Source organism: Pholis gunnellus (assembly GCF_910591455.1).
Source record: "Pholis gunnellus genome assembly, chromosome: 5".
Lineage (NCBI taxonomy): Eukaryota > Metazoa > Chordata > Actinopteri > Perciformes > Pholidae > Pholis > Pholis gunnellus.
Window position 1 is genome coordinate 17,440,705 of NC_136531.1, and position 16,829 is coordinate 17,457,533.

The 16,829-nt window shown below is 41.5% G+C and overlaps 2 protein-coding genes across 4 annotated transcripts; both read right to left on the bottom strand.

Moving 5' to 3' along the window:
• Window positions 1–2,272: 2,272 nt before the first annotated feature.
• Window positions 2,273–7,156, bottom strand: rps15a (ribosomal protein S15a). Its single transcript, XM_079159567.1, has 5 exons — window positions 7,135–7,156; window positions 5,958–6,095; window positions 5,586–5,665; window positions 5,143–5,228; window positions 2,273–2,404 (listed from the first exon to the last, which is right to left on the bottom strand). Exons 2-5 carry the CDS (start codon window positions 6,088–6,090, stop codon window positions 2,311–2,313), a joined length of 393 nt encoding a protein of 130 aa, XP_079015693.1. The 5' UTR covers window positions 6,091–6,095; window positions 7,135–7,156; the 3' UTR covers window positions 2,273–2,310.
• A 2,873-nt stretch (window positions 7,157–10,029) lies between these two features.
• Window positions 10,030–15,368, bottom strand: notum2 (notum pectinacetylesterase 2; the record flags this gene model as incomplete). Of its 3 annotated transcripts, none has more annotated exons than XM_079159642.1 (12): window positions 10,030–10,333; window positions 10,795–10,842; window positions 10,968–11,115; window positions 11,659–11,759; window positions 11,929–12,117; window positions 12,476–12,578; window positions 12,677–12,789; window positions 13,498–13,558; window positions 13,680–13,775; window positions 14,344–14,396; window positions 14,578–14,784; window positions 15,238–15,368. In XM_079159642.1, 12 exons carry the CDS (start codon window positions 15,366–15,368, stop codon window positions 10,030–10,032), a joined length of 1,554 nt encoding a protein of 517 aa, XP_079015768.1. The 3 variants fall into 3 exon arrangements, with proteins under 3 accessions (XP_079015768.1, XP_079015770.1, XP_079015769.1); XM_079159644.1 differs by having other exon boundaries at window positions 14,578–14,759; window positions 15,228–15,368; XM_079159643.1 differs by having other exon boundaries at window positions 14,578–14,739; window positions 15,208–15,368.
• Between the last annotated feature and the right edge of the window lie 1,461 nt (window positions 15,369–16,829).

A 16,829-nucleotide genomic window follows, 5' to 3' on the forward strand; every position in this document is an offset into this window, starting at 1 on the left:
CTCTATTCATTCACTCAGTTCAGCTGCTGGTTAAAATTGGAATTTGTGAATCAGAATTAGCTTTATTGGCCAAGTATGTGAATACGAACAAGGAAGTTGACTTTGGTTTCTGTTGCTCTCGGTGAACATACATAGAAACAGAAATGCAGCTAAAAACAACAAAGCTGGACAAAGTTTTAAAACAACAATGACATTTCTAAACAGTAACAGCAATAGTGCAGAGTGTAAGGGTGCTAGAATAAAGATGGATGAATGATTACTGTAACAGGTTGCTTTACATTTATTTGTATATCTGGACTGTTTTTGAATGACGTTGAATAAATTCTTATCTTTTCATACTTTCTGGAACTTACATTCCTATTTGAAAGTTCAAAGTTCTTTCATTTCATACCTGCATTTTAAGATAAGGTAACATACTACGCTTGATGAGCTGTAATAAATTAAAATACCTTTACCTTTTGAAAGGGTTTGTAAATGCCACTATCCCAAAGCTCACCAGAAGTGTGTTCTTAAAAGCACATTTTCACAAATCGTTCCCCTGGAGTCTGGCAGAATTTCTGGTGAAGTGCTCTCCTTTTACTAGAAAGTTCAGCATCAAGAAAAAGACAGCAGAAATGGGAGTGAGGGGGTGTTAGAGGCTTTCAAGGTTCCAGACTTTAAACTTACAAGATGGTCTGAGCCCCTTGACCAATCAGTCAATAAGTTGCTCCTCGGGAGAATTCGGCTCTGCTTCTTTTGTTCTGTGCTCTTTGATACTTTACAGAACCCCCCACACTTAAAAAACTGAAAGTACTATCAAACTGTTTACAAGCCATCTGATCGAGTGGTTTATTTGTTGCTGCCAAGACAGCTGACCCCAGATGTATTATTGTCAAAATGTCACTAACAGCATAAAAGCCGTACTTCTCTAGCTCTTCTGATTTCTCCAATTTTTTTCAAGCAGCAGCACAAGTTGTTTTTTTCTTCTTTCTTTTACAAGGCAGCGCTTGAGTGCTGTGAACCCATCAGGGAGGCAGGCAGCGTGTGCATGCTCTCAGCCCACGAGGAGCACTTGGACAGAGATGTTGCATTAGCAGGCTGTTACTTCTCCTCTTCAGAGTCCAATGTGAGGTCAGCAGCAAGACTCCGAAGAGGTTGGAGACGAGACAAAATACACAGAGGACCCCAGAAAAGGATCACAGTGGTGAGACGATTGCGGGAGCGAAGAGCCAGGGCTTTTTACAAGCTGGCAGTTGTAAAGCAAGGATGTGGCTTAATGGTTGCTGGGGCCAGAGACATGGATGTCCTTATTAGAGGTTCGTCTGGAGCCAGAGCAAAAGTCCTCTTCAGTCAGGTGTTTATGGAAGTAACTCTCTGAGGCATGTGCCCCAGAGTCATGTCACAAACGCCAACCACCTGCAGTAGAGTCTGTAATGGTAGCCGCATGCTTCTCATACACCTTTTACCTCAACAGCTGCTGTCAGTGGGTTGACCGATAAATGTTTTATCACTTTCTCAGTTCGTTGTGCAGCCACTTAAAGCCTTAGCCAAATAGTTTGTTGCTTTTCACTCTTGAATTAAGTGAGGAGCACCGACCAGATGAGACAAAGTTGATATTATGCTTTCACACTCTTGTCCATATGTTGCATAATTTGAGTCCAACAAATTCCATTTATTATTTTTCATGCACCTACAATATTTTGGACTATTGTCTCAAAGATAAGCATTTCATGTAATCTTGAAAACTGTTTGGTATTTGAGCTAGCTCATACCCGTTCTTTCCTCGTTTCTGACCAATGGCTGTTCAGTCCGGTCACCTGTTGCACATCAAAATGTTGTGATATGATTTTTTTTTTTTTATGTATATTATTTTTGGCTTTATATAGATGTGTTTGTTGGCGCAATGAAGATCTGACCAAGAACGTTTTAAAAATAAGATATTGTGGAGTCAACGGTAAGCAGATTCTACTTTTTACCATGTTTACCGTGTCAACCAACCTTTGTTCAAATGTTTTATCAATTATAATTTATTCATTTCTGTTTTCCATGACAACTTTACACGTCTAGTCTGTATTTCTGTGGTGTTTACGGACAAAGTCAAAAGCTGTTCCAGGTGTCAAGTTGCATTCTTATCAGAAAAAAACCCAAACATACCAGCAGTCTAGTGTGTTCAAGGATTTTGTCTCAACCAAAGGACTTTTATTGACCCTGTAACAAAAGCTGCACTCTTTTCAGAAGCCACCTCTCAACAGACACCTCTTTGTATGAAATAAGTCACAGCAGACTTCCAGCGTTCACCTGTCATTTCTTTTATTTGCAGTTCTTTACATTTTAGAAAAAGAATCCAAGGATTTTGCCTCCTGTGTGTTTCCGTCTGGCCTCTTCGTGGTCCATGATGCCAGCTGAGGTGGTCAGCACGATGTATCTGTGGAAACAAGTCAGCACGTCACCAATCCACTCCGATAAATCCATTACACTGCAGCAGGCTGCGTGAGATACATAACTCAAGATCTCTCACACAGATCACAATTATATAGTTAGCATATAGAAAGTGGTACAAAACTATAGGATCGCTAACACGTGTACCATCTATCCTAAAACAAGTATGATTTAAAACGTTTACTGTCTGGCCTCCAACTGTCAAGTTCATAGTTCGTTTAAAAAGGAGCAAAATAAAAAGCCTCCACACACACATCTATAATGCACCAGAAAGACATAAAAAAACTGAAAACCATCATTTTTAGCCATCTGATTAAACCCAATTCACAAATAATCTGCCAAAGCAATAACTGCTATGAAAACCTATTTTTCTGAACTGAACTTTCATAATTTGACTGTAAAGTTAAAGATGTGTACTGGTGGGGTGATTGCTGTCGGTATACTTTCCAAGTTTAACTGTGTTGAGTGCATCTCAGACTGCATCTGTCTGGCTCCTCGAGTAAATAACAGTTATCTCAAACCTACTCCCGGCAGATTTGTTGAATATTAAGCTTTTTCGAGTACGGTGGAACCAGACAACTGCAAGGTGACAGAAACATGCAACTCTGGAAATAAGGCAATATGTATCATGAAAACCATCACTGTCTTGTTGACCCATCTACAGAAGGAAACAACCCACTTTTAACAAGTACCAGCTGTTTACAATAGTTATTTTAGCTCCACAGCACCCAGCAAAGATAAAAGCTTCTGGAGGTCAGCTGTACAACATTTTATCTTCAGGTAACAAAACAGCAATTCAATGTGTTCAGAGTAAAAGGAACCCAGTCATCCAAATTAGTAAATGGGTTTAAGTTAACATACAAGACCTAAGTTACTGATAAGATTTTTCTATTTCAGTTTTATCAGTCACTCCTCATGATAAATAAAAAAAACACATTGCTTATTAGAGGCTTCATCTCACATTCTGCATCTACAGCGCAGTAAACAGAATGACATCACCGCTTCTGAGAAGTTCCTCCATCATACAGCCTCTTACTAGCACCGACTCATAATGAAGTACTGAACTAAATGACTTTTTACAGTGGTCAATGGCGTCTGGAACACACACACACAGAGATGTTGTGCTAAGCACTAACGGGCAGGCCCATTATTCTGGGTTCTCTGGCATAGAGAGAACAACTTGGTGGATTTCTGTCATTGCAGCATCGGTGCTTCTAAAACTTCCAAGAAGAAACGAGTCGCCTATGTTTTTGTCTGGACCACAGCAAAGAGGCCGCCACAATGTTTCTGCTGGTAATGTACCACCACAAAATAAATATATAAAGACAATAGGTACCAAAACTCCCTTTCCCTGCCATTTGCTGTTTCAATATATTTTTATATCCCCAGCTTTACAAAAGGCAGTCAGCGTTTGTGAAAGCCGCTCCATACGTCCTTCAACCACGACGTCAGTGTTTACACCAGTAACAGGTTAGGAAATGAAGTATTTCTTTATTAACTCTCACTTTAACAAATAACTAAGTTCGAACAGACTCTAAAATGTGATGTTACTTCATTCGTTAGCCTCTATAACAGGACCGACATTTACTGATAAAAGCTAATTATCTACATCAGGAAGTAAAATAGTTATTTTAAAAAAAAAACAGGTTGTCTTAAGAAAGTTTTGCATAAAAGTAAAATTGCTTCACAAAGGGAAGAGATCTACATGTATTTAAGGAACATTTTGCTGGCAGAATCAGTTTTTCCAGATATTTAGTCGATCACTATTTGTGTGCTGTTCTCAGTCTCTTATGTGCTACTTTAGGACACTAGTAGAACAATTAGTGGGACTGGGACCAAGAATTCAATATTATTATTATTATTGATACCATTGACTATCCACGTAACAATTGTCAATTCTTCAATCATAATTACTACAAATCCAAAAATACATTGCTTGTAAAAAAGTGATGCTTTTAAGTCATGCTGCATCAGTACACACGTATGTGGGTGCACATGATCAGGATGGCTTCACATTATTTAAATCAGAGTACTCACAGTTTTGGTCTAAATTAAAATGTTTTATCAAAATGCTATCTTCCCCACACCCGTCTAAATGTTTTTCTACCTGACGCAGGTTTCTGTACGATGACGCTACACAGTATAAACACAAACATCATTAAAGTCTGTGTAGTAATGTTACACAGTAACGGCATACTCCCAGCTTTGAGAAGCAGACAGGAGAACCTGCACGAAGTTAAGGGATGCACAGCTAAGTGAATGCCGAATTAATTTGACTTCAAAAGTCACAAGAACACAAACTAACAGATCAATCTAGCGGTAGACAAGCAACGTCCATGTTCTTCTAAGATAAAATGACTGCTTTTGCGAATTAAGTCAGAAGATATAACGCCATCAGTTTACAAACGGCCTACCCTCCAAGTGTAATTACATTAAAATCATTCTAATATACAGCAAATTGGGATTCTCAGCACAAAATCGTTAAATCTCTTGAGGGGAAACTAAATTAACCAAATTTTCCAAAGCAGCCACACAGGACCACCAAGCAGACAAGATGAGCATGAACACAAGCCAATGACTGGAGGACTTAAAGGGTCCAGTGGGGTCAGCACTACCACCATTCAGGTTGGGTTTATTTTGTGTGTGTATTTCATATAATATATAAAACAATATATACACACACACACACACACACACACACACGTTGGTGAATAGGATTCTTACCCAAACTGTCTTGATGGCAGCAGGTTGTTCTGCCACTTCTCCAGATCCTTGAGCTGGAGATCAAAACGTGGACTGATCACGCCGCACTGAAAGACACAAACACGCTGGTTAACACTTCAGATTCACGCGTGAAGGTTAAATACTGTAAAATGTATAATCTGCGACAGCTTCCGTATTCCCCAGTTGCATTTACCGCTTTCCCAAAAAGAAGCAATGAGTTTAATTAAAGTAGAAGCTTAGAAAACATTTTTATGTCTAGAGGCTTGCTTATATCCTTTGGAAGAGCAGACATGACGGAACAGTTTCAAACTGCTGCAACAGAGCTTTAAATGTTTTCATTTGTAGTGTAACTCAGGTGTAACGCAGACAGTTAATTCAACATTGCATTTAATTGAAATCTTCTTACAAGCAGTGTTATAGCGGGCTCAACTCAGACATTTTACCTTGTTCAGCCTGCCTGTGAGATTGACGACAATTTTTCCAGCTCTGTGGTCGTCAATGATCTCAAACTCACCAATGTAACCTGGAGGTATAAACGACAAAGAACATCATTATTAAGTAAAACGCTCAACGATTTCATTGAGACACTAAACTCTACAGCCATTATCACTCTTTAAAAAACCTTTTCTGCTGGATGTTGACCATCCATTCACCAACTATACACTCTGTTGTAACTTGCATCTCCTTCTAGCTTTACAACAGCAAATATAATGCACAGAACACATTGTGCCACTTTCACATGGCCAAATTATTAGCGTAGCGTTTCATAATACCAAAACACCCCTCACTCAAATCAGGGAACAACCCTCACTCACCGTGCTTCATCATGACGGTGAGGAAGCGCACAATAACCTTGGAGCAGGGCCTGAGGAGGACCTGGCGTTTCCCACGCTTCTCAGCATTGTTGATGCATTTCAGGGCATCCGCGAGAACGTTCATGCGCACCATGATGCCTGCAGACACAGGAAAGAGATCCATCAAGTTATTAGCATGTTGTGTGTGTGTGTGTGTGTGTGTGTGTGTGTGTGTGTGTGTGTGTGTGTGTGTGTGTGTGTGTGTGTGCCACAACCAACAGAAATGAAGCTATGCACAGCTTCACAAACTACTTCCTTTACAGTCAATGCTTCACATACTATGGAGAGGAGATCTAACCTGTATTTTATGTAGCTTGTTCATCTGAAGAGGCTTACACTTCAATGTAAGGGAGCATCATGCTACATACAATACGACTGGGAAACTAATGATAGATAACCTCGGACCTCGTCCTTAAATATTGGAATGTTTTGAATGTACAAGAAGTTAAGCCCACCACCCTTTAGTCCATGAAGCAAAGTCTGGCTAGCACTAATTATGTCACGACTAGAGCATTTCTGACACAGGTAGCCTTACTAGCAACAAGGCTAACACTGGTAAGTTAGGTAGGATAACTATTTAGCCAATACCCGCCGAATTTTACGCGCGGAAGCAGAAACTCATATATATAAATATATATATATATATATAATGTGCTTGAGTAACACTGAATACGCTAGACTCCCACACAGCATGGTCCATCATGAGCACCAAGAAGCTAACGGTACCTAGCTTAGCCGACTACGTTACACTAACAAAGTAGTAAAGCATCCCCCCCAACACCCAGATACAGTGTTCAACGACGTGTCGACCACGTACACAAGATGTTACACTCGCATATCAACGGAGAGCGTTTATATATATACGTCTTATTTGTTTGAAGTAAAACACTCGCGTGGTTTCGAAGCTAGCCGTTTCAGGCGCCGTGAACGCACCAATTCCCAGGGCCGGGCTGAGGTACTGCTAGGTGAAATTTGTAGTCCGGTTGTGTTTAACTTGTCCCACCAATCGAGGCGATAATCCTCCCAAATCAATAATATGAGTTTATGCTTCAAGATGACCACAGAAATGGGACATATAACATGCAGATGCTTAAGATACTTAGAAGATTGACAGTGGCAGTGAAAAAGGGCATCTTACCGGTTCTGCAATATGGCGGAAAGAGGAAGTGGAAGCGAACGGCAATGCATTATGGGGAAAAATCCAAGACCTTTTTAAGCTGGGATGAACCCCACCACTGTGAAATTACTGTCTTTATGTTTTTGATCAGAAACCCACCGCACACCCGCTGTGGCAATATAAAACGATACAGAGAGTATTTGCACATTTACAAGTTTCCCGGTAATGTGACTTCTAAAAGCAGCTTTAAGAAAAACAAAAAGACATTTGCAACCAGGTTTCACCGTCAGATGCGTGCAGAACTTTAGTCAAATTTAAAGCAGCGCCTCTTAGCAGTAAGGATGTAAAATTGCATCCATACATTTGTATCCGTTCCCTTGCATTTAGCTAGTGCGAAATATATGCATAATTTTCTTTTCTAGAGCAATATGGCCTGCTGAGTGCAATCAAATATTTATTTTCAGCATATTAAAAAACAAAGCAGATTTCCTGGTTCATGCTCAGTCGATTTCAGTAAAAGAAGGATGATATGACCATGGCATTGCAGCAAAGGAAGGTTGACAAGTTTAATTTTAGTTTTTTAGAATATTAATCGTAGATTGGGGTATCTTTGTTTTGAAATTTTCCAAAAGAACAATATCTGTACTGTCATGGTGGGTCATGCAACAGAAGAGGCCCAGCTACGTAGGTTCAAGGCAGTCTTTAATATGTGTCCTGTCATTTCTGCTGGTCTCACATTTGCGAGCAGGGTCCAGGGCAGAGGTCTTCAACAGGGGGTCCGCGGACCCCATAGGTAGGCTACTGCAGGGGGTTCGTGACATTTTTGGTTGATTAGATTTTTTTATTTTAAATTTTGTTAAACATGAATCTGTCCATTATTTTAATAGTTCAGTATTGTATGCAAGATAACAGGTATGTTTATGAATAGCAGTGGCACTAATAGGCCATCACTAATTTTCGATTCCACATTAATGTTTAAAATAAAAACCTAAATTTGATTGGTTTGTATGCATGATTATCATGCAATTGACAGACAATGTTGATATTGGTATCAGTTAACAAGGTATGTTTAGAAATGGCAGTGGCACGGCCACCCTACTCATTGTTTGCATACGTTTAAAATAAAAACTTTTTAATAGCTTAGTATTGAATGCACAATAAAGAAGTATGTTTATACATGGCACTCGGCCCATTTTAATATAAAACACAATTTTATACAATATATATAGAGTAGGGGATCCTTGGCCTGAAAAACGTTGAAGACCCCTGGTCCATGCAGAATTTGTGCAAAATCTTTTAAAAGGTGTTTCTGCTGAGCAGTGGAATTTACTGTACATACCCTTTGAAGAAACTGTGTGTTATTTACTGCAAACTGAGATTAGCATATAATCAAATCTAAGAATTTGATAAAATAAAATGCCAAGATAAAGCAAGAAACATGCTTGTTTCTTTCAAAAGGTTCATTGACACAAGCTAAGAAAAAACTTTTATTTTCTTATTTATACAGAGCAGTTGGTGTTGCGTAATTGAAATGTCCTCTTTTACATTAAATTACTCAAAATACATAAAGAGTATACGTTTTGAGATGTAAATGCTCCTCAGACTGATTGAGTATATAGGTCCCTGTATGGTTCAACAGATACTGATTAGTGCTTTATAAGAAACTCTGTGATGCTTTTTCAGTCTGAAAGAAAACTAGGCCGGAGGTCAGAGACATACCTTCTGCATCTTCTCATTTCACCTTTTTGCATATAGCTTATGATTGTGTTACGATAAAGACTTCAAGAGAATCAACAAACAGAATTTGATGAACCACAAACGAGTCCATGTTGTCAGATCAAATTAGAATCTTTATTCCCTGTTTTAACATGAGCAACAACTCAGTCTGATGCTTGTTAACAGCAGGTACGATTCTTGTCACATTAGTATCATTTGTCATTACAGTAGATGAAAATAAAACATACAGATACAGTAACATCTGAAAATGCCTTGCAAAACATGCACAACATTGTGAAAGAAGCATGAGTTGCAAATATTGACAACAATTAAGGATTGCAATACATAGTCTGTATTATGTCCATGCATGTCACTAGCTAGATGATCCTGACCACTGAGCGGTAAATAACCACAGCGTTGTTGTTTTTAAGGCAACTTTATCAATTTACTGCAGACGTCCCATGTTAAATAGTTGAACTCCTGCCGGCATATACAAAAGAGCATCATGCACATTCACCACCAGGAGCTAGAGACTAAAACTAAGTCACAGAAATCGCAATCAGTGTCTTTGTGAGAAAAAAAATGATCGGGTTAATGTGAATCCAAATCAGAATACTCAAAAGTTGGCACATCATGAATAACTGCTGTTGTATGACTGTTCGGTAGAAAGTGCTTACCGGTACATACATCTTTCTTTAAAGCTTATTAAAATGTTAACCTACCATAGTATATTGTGTGCAAATGTTTATTTTTACGAGTCTTGTCAAAGCAACATGTGCCGACATTTTGAAGGAGCTTCTATTCATTAAAAACTTTCAACTCTATTACTATACTCTAAAGTTTGAGTTTCCTGTATAGCGATCAGGATGAAAGTGTGTTAAATGAGGGAGCCTACAGTATGTCTGGCCATCTGCTGAAACTCAAAGCTATTTAACCAGTACAACTGAAACACCTTTGATTTAGACCCAAAGCTCTTTCCTCTAGTGTCCAGTAGAGGGACAGCCAAACCACTCAGACTCAGTGACATACCCACCAGTCAAGTCACCAATTTAACAGACGCATGAAGCATAATGGAATGCTGAGCAGCACAAGACCAAGTAACCAGATTTCTGTACTATTTCTATGGTTACATTACAATTTCAACACATTATTTCTTCTATTAAGCCGTTGCATGGCTCAAGCTTCTATCCACTTTTACATTTAGCCACCATTGCTGACCACGCTGGCCAGAGAATCTGCATCTTCCTGGGGATCCAGGCCCAGCTTCTGGAGGTCAAGGCCCATGGCGACCAGCATCTGGAGCAAAGTGAGCTCCTGCTGGGTGGCCTGGTCCACCAAGGCTGGGCAGGTGGGGTTGCACTGGGGCCACTGGCAGGTGTCCACCAGGTGGAAAGGACAGCCTTTGGCAGGGGTTCTGTTGTTGCGGGTGGCCTCCAGACTCCTTTCCCAGCAGTGCAGGGCCCGTGGCAGAGAGGTGCCTTTAACTTGAAAACTCATCCAGTTGCTGGAAGAACAACAAGACAGGGAAGTTAGGGATTAGAAATAAAAAGAGGCAATTTGCTTTTGGTCACTTTTGGCTCATCATTTTATTGCAGCAAGGGTTACCCAGCAGAACAGCAACCGCAAAATTACCTCCAATGACCTTGGACCTTCAGCTCCTCCCATAAAGAATCTTCTCCCTCATTAAATACACCTAACTTAGCCTGACTCTGTAAACCGAGCACTGACCCATCAATATCCATCTGTGCGGCAAAATAATGAGTGTGTTCAAGGGGTACCGAGGGGTTAAGGAAAGTGTGAAATGGCATTTGGTGACGGGAAGAATGTGGCGTGATGAACGAGCAAACAAAAACAGCAGCATGAGCTCACTAGGTAGAGATGACTACTGGTAGAGTCGAGAATAAAGTGAGGGGCGGAAGGCATGAAAGTGCCTTACCACCAAAGGAGTCATATATCCAGTCTTACCTTCTGGTAATCACTGTGTGGGAGAGGCAGGACGGAGCAAACACTGCCCTGAAAAACACAAACAGAAGAATACAGCCATCTCTCGGTGTTTGTCGATCTTTTAGTTTACCCACCCGGTTCTTATTAGATCTATTGATACCACTTTTCTTTCAAACAGGTTTTTGGGATCTTACGTGACATCTCTTAGTGAGATCTTGAGCTCCCTGCCCAGGTTCTGAATGTACTGCCACTGCTCCTCGGACAGACTCTGTCCTCCCATGTAGATGTTCTCCACTCTCAGCTGCTCCTCATCAAACAGCCACTGCACAACAAACAGAGGGGCTACAGGGAAAACAAATAGTTCAGTTTTAAAGATGCTCTAATCAATATATTCATATAAATATGTGCAATGGAAAATAGTGACGCTCATGGTGATGAACCTAGAGACAGAGAATTGTGACCTGACTGCAGCTCCCCTCAGCTCTATGGAGCTTTATTGCTTGTTTCAGCTCATTGTTTTAGTTTTACTACCAGTAAATTTACTGTTTTTGGTTCAATCTCACGGCTTTGTGAGTGCAGCAAGCAGCTGAAAAAAGATCTGATTAAGGTATTGTTGCCTTGACAAAAATGTTTCTTAAGTGAAGTTAATGGTTGAGCTTTCAATTCTAATATGAAATAATTCTAATATGTAAGGTCGGTCCCTAGTGTTTTTTTCCCCGTGTACCAGCATATTTCTGTCTCTGACTGAGAGTACGTGATGGCAGGTGTATTGCTCTGCAAGCAGCAACACCACAGGCCAAGCGTTCGACCCGCTCTGAGCAGGCATGTTTTCAAGGGGCACTGCACTAGTCATTATAAAGTTAGGAGGCCCCAGACAGCACTCACAGGTCAAGGTAGAGTACAGTTTGTGGCCAAAGAAGCACTGCCACTCCTCTCCTCTCTTATAGAGCTGCCGGCATCTGTCAGGTACAACCCCGTTCCACAACCTGAGAAAACACAACAAACACCTTTAATACACACAAATACGATAAAACCAAATATAAGAGCACTGTTATATTTGGGACGGCAAAGGAAAGATCATTTCTGTATCTGGCCTATGAATGTGCTGCTTTACATATATTCTATATAGGCTCACTGAAGAATGCATGACTTAACCTGAGTCCTATCTTGATAGCATCTTCAGGTGAGCAGGAAATAGTCTCGGGGCAGTTGGGTGATCTCTGCTGTTTACTCTCTAGAAACCATCCAGAGTCCACGAGGCCTCGGACCTGAGCCTCTGCACCGAGCTGCTCCAGCTGACTGGCCACCCTCTCGATGTTCAGCAAAACACCTGTTCCCCCAGCACTGCAGGAGAGCCAATAAAATAAAATAAATAAATAGCTTGGCTTTGAGAGTGCCACGTTTTTTAGGGGTATCATAATGACAGCGCATGCCAGCTGTTCCCATTCAGACAGTGGGTCTTGTTTTAGGTCTTGGGGGAGTCCAAACAACCATGCTGCTAACCTGGGAAGAATGTTCACCATTACAGGGCAAGGCCCTTTAATAGACATTATGTCTTTATTGTTGACAAGAGGAAGCACCCAAAATAGAGCTTCTCTTGTTTAATGTTGGGCATGGAGATGGTCCAGATGGTGCAGAGGATGTAGGCTCTTGTCCAAAAGCTGTGGTCAGCATCAGAGTGCAAGCGATAAATCAAACTCACCTCGTGCCAGACAGCATGACAACCTTGGCCTGCTTGATTCCTTTGGGGATGAGGTCTTTGATGACCTCGCGGATAATCAGGGATCCCATGAAGGTGTACTCAGCTGTTAACAAATACACACATCAAATAACTGGAAGCAGGATACTACACAGGACAAAAAAAACAACAGAAAAAAATCTTTAAGGATCTGGAGAAACTTACTTGCGTTTGTATTTCTATCCCCCTCTTTTTCCTTGCCTTGCCGTAGCCTTGGAGGAGGGGTCGGGGCAACCCCCGTGCCACTCCATACATCACTGGAGCAGTACGGGATGAATCTGCAGAAAAGGAGACAATCGCATTTGTTAGAAGAAAGCTTGAGGCCATCAAAACACCTCCACCTCTCCTCCATGAAGGTCATCTCTTCTGTCATTTATTAGAAATTGCCAAACCTCTACAAATCTCACTCAGCTGTTGGTCATACTAGTTGGTTATACACATTTTTTAAGTTGAAGATTGTGTTTTAAAATGTCTTTAAAAGGTAGTCTTATATATTCATATACTGGATCAAGTGACCATGCCAACTAGGACACTCATTCCCACAATGTTAATTCCCCTCAGTTCCCCTCAATTCTGTCGAGTGTTTAAACATTTTTAATCTCATTGTTGTGGTTTTGCAGTCTGCAACTTTACTGTTTTGGCTCACGCTCACCAATATTGCCAACCCCTTCCAGAAACAACAGGCCGTTTTCTTTTAATTAAAAAAGCATTACAAAAAAACATGGTGCACTACCTGCCCAGCACCAAGTGGCCAAAAAAACTAAACAATGAATGCAGCTTTAATTAAGAAAAAACAATGACAACAATAGGCACAAACAAAAGTGATTTATTGCTGTTTTAAATATAAGCCATGAGATCATATTTTGATATCTACAGAATTGTGGATGGGGAGATGTCTCTGTCAAACAAACATTAACAAACAAGGATTGTCTGCATGTGACCAGTAGTCACAGTAAGACACACAGTGAAGATATACAAGTACTTACACAATGTTTGCGTTATGCCAGTGTGGGTTTTCCTGCGCTTGAGAAGACAATATTCCAGTTCCTGTAAATGGAGCAATCAAAGACCACACAGATGTCCATTTGTCTCACAAAAGGTTACGTAAAACAAGCAACATCATGGGAACAATATGACATGCATTTTAAAACAAGGCCGGCTGACCTACCTCTTTTTGTTTGGGGCCACCCCAATGAGCTCATTAGTCTGGGTATATTTTGGTACCTGGAATCACAGGTATCTTTGCTGTGGCAGCACCAGCCACCTAAAAATAATAGAGACTAATATTAGACATTCACATCAGGCACAGAAGGGAGACCCTTGTTAGCTCATCACAGAGGCCTTTGAGGAATGGAGAGAGAAAGGAATGCACCTGTAGCCTGGTCTGCTAACGAGGCTATATGTTTGCTCAGAGTTGGAGAAAAAAGATGAATGATTCCTTTAGTTTGCAAACTGTCAGCAGCTGATTTGTGGGTTTGACATAAAAAGGGGGAGAGAATTTGACTTGATTGAATTTAGAAAAATGCATTACACTCTACCACTCATTATAATACACCAATAAATCATATATCCTGTTATAGAAAGTCCAGGTGAAATGCTTGTGTTCCGTAAAAGTGATGCACACCTCTCCTGTGCTCTCAGAATACGTAAGTCAAGCTGGAGGACAATCCACAGACATTTCCCCCATTCAAAGTCTATCAAAGTGACAGGCAGTAACCAAAAAAGGAGAATAACAGAGATGAAATCCCCATCAAAATTCCAATGGGGGCGTCACGCCAAAACAAGCTGACCTTTGGGGACCAATTTAACCAGTTGGCTTTTTAAAAACTCACCTTCCAGAAATAACAGCCATCGGCGGCTTCCTCTGAACTCCTTTAGGTAAAACCTGCAGAACCACAAATAAACAGGAATGAGGAGATGGTGGATATAAGGCAGCCATGTATGGACATACTGATGTCCTATGTAGCTTCTAAAATCACTGTATTATCTGCAAACAGACAGCAAATGGCAAAAATCGCATAAGTTCCTCTTCAGGAAAGAAAAAAGAAAAATCAAGAATGTCTCACCCAGCCGCTGTTCCATCATTACATGTAACTTGATTGTTCTTTAGGAAGTGCAGCCTCATATCATCTGTCTGTTGTTCAGCTGCACGAGCTCCTGCAGCACCCTCCCGCGCTGCTTCAGCTGTGCCTCCAGTGCCTCTAGAGCTCCCAGACCTTCCAGTGCCTCTAGTGCTTCCAGTGCTTCCAGAGGTCCCAGAGCTTCCAGTGCCTCTAGTGCTTCCAGTGCTTCCAGAGGTCCCAGAGCTTCCAGTGCCTCTAGTGCTTCCAGAGCTTCCAGAGGTCCCAGAGCTTCCAGTGCCTCTAGTGCTTCCAGAGCTTCCAGAGGTCCCAGAGCTTCCAGTGCCTCTAGTGCTTCCAGAGCTTCCAGTGCTTCCAGAGGTCCCAGAGCTTCCAGTGCCTCTAGTGCTTCCAGAGCTTCCAGTGCTTCCAGAGGTCCCAGAGCTTCCAGTGCCTCTAGTGCTTCCAGAGCTTCCAGTGCTTCCAGAGGTCCCAGAGCTTCCAGTGCCTCTAGTGCTTCCAGAGCTTCCAGAGCTTCCAGAGGTCCCAGAGCTTCCAGTGCCTCTAGTGCTTCCAGTGCTTCCAGAGCTTCCAGAGCTTTCAGTGCCTCTAGGGCTGCCAATGCTTCCAGCTGCTCCAGCAGTCAGATCAACCACGGGGGGAGACTGGTCAACATCACCTCCTTGGTTCCCCCCAGACTTCTTGGTGGACTTGCCACTAGCTTTAGCATTACGGTTGTTCTGACACCAGATTCCCCCGAGCAACAGCAGGAAAACAACCTTGCCTAGTACCTTCATATCTGAAGGCAACACAAGAAGAACAGATACATGCAATGCGTAATTACTCATTCATAATCTGGCTACATACATGCACATCTAATTGTCCATAACTTGTCTACATTAAATCCAACACTTTTCAACCGGGGAATTTACTTACTTCTCTAAGAAGAATCAGCTTTGAAGACGGTAGCTGAGGCACCCCAGGGGTCAGGCAGACCACCGGTGCTGCTGAGGACAAAGTGAGAATTTCAGAGCGCAGTGACCAGGTGTGAGAGGAGGATGCCAGTCAAGAGTAGAGATGAAGCCTTGACCAAGTTTTGATGAAGCCTGAAAATCAGCTGTGAGCTTTATAGTGCCACCATATGGATCAGATTTCCTCCCATTTTCACTTGCAGCTCCAGCCAGACCCTGAGATAAACTGCTGACGACACACCATGAGGGGAGGTACTGGACGGCCAGTGGCGAGGAGAAACGATAACACACGCGTCTCTCAACACATTTCAAGTCTTTGCACACACCCACCACTTAGCTCTCTCCCATCTGACCATGGCTCAAGAACGAGCTCTCCTTCCCCCTATTGTCTCTCTCCTTCTCCCTTCCATCGTCCATCTCTGATCGCCAGTGGTAAGCATAACTGCATAGCCCCTTTGTGTGGTATGTGACCCCGAGGTCATTGGAGTACACACTTCAAACACTTTCCGACATGGGAATGAATAGTACCTTAAGGGTTCCCGCATGGTCAACAATTTAGCGGACACTCTCAAGGCACAGGTGGTGGACACTCTAGTTGGCTGTAGTAACAAGCCCAAAACTTCTTTAAAGAGTGATATAGTTTCTTATTTTTAAACATCCGAAAAAAATGTAAAAAGTTATTGCCAGTGACATTTTTGATTTGTAAACAATGAGATGCAGGACCCATCGCATTTGATAATCTCCTTCAGCGGTTCAAATTGATTTTAATTGTGTAAATTACATGCAGCACACTTTTTGGGGCCCCTGGGCAGTTGCCCGCTTTGCCTAGTTTGTAATCCAGCCATGTGCCACTAGGATGGCTGAAGGGTGACGTACCACTGATCGCTGCAGGTTCATGAGGCCAAGGGCTCTAAAATTCTCAACAATGAAATGCACACCATCCTGACGTGTCAATCATGTCAAATAATGATTGCTTGGAAGGCCAGAGGCTGCTGAGGCTGCTGGGGCTGAGAGGAGTGCTGGGTGGCAGGAGAATGAGTAAAGCACGGAGGAAAATAAAAAAATAAAATAAACCTTCAGTTCACATGTAAATAAAAACATTAGGAATTGGTCAAAGGTAAAAAGTAAAGTGGGTAGCAGAATATTAGTCTTTGTTGTTGGTGTCTTCAAGATTTTCATTCTCCTTTGGCAAAAGAAGATCAAATGTCAACTGCAATAATGAGCTAACCATTTAAAGACGTGCTAACAAGGCAGACAGATTTATCATGGTTTGTCTCATTGCTTTGT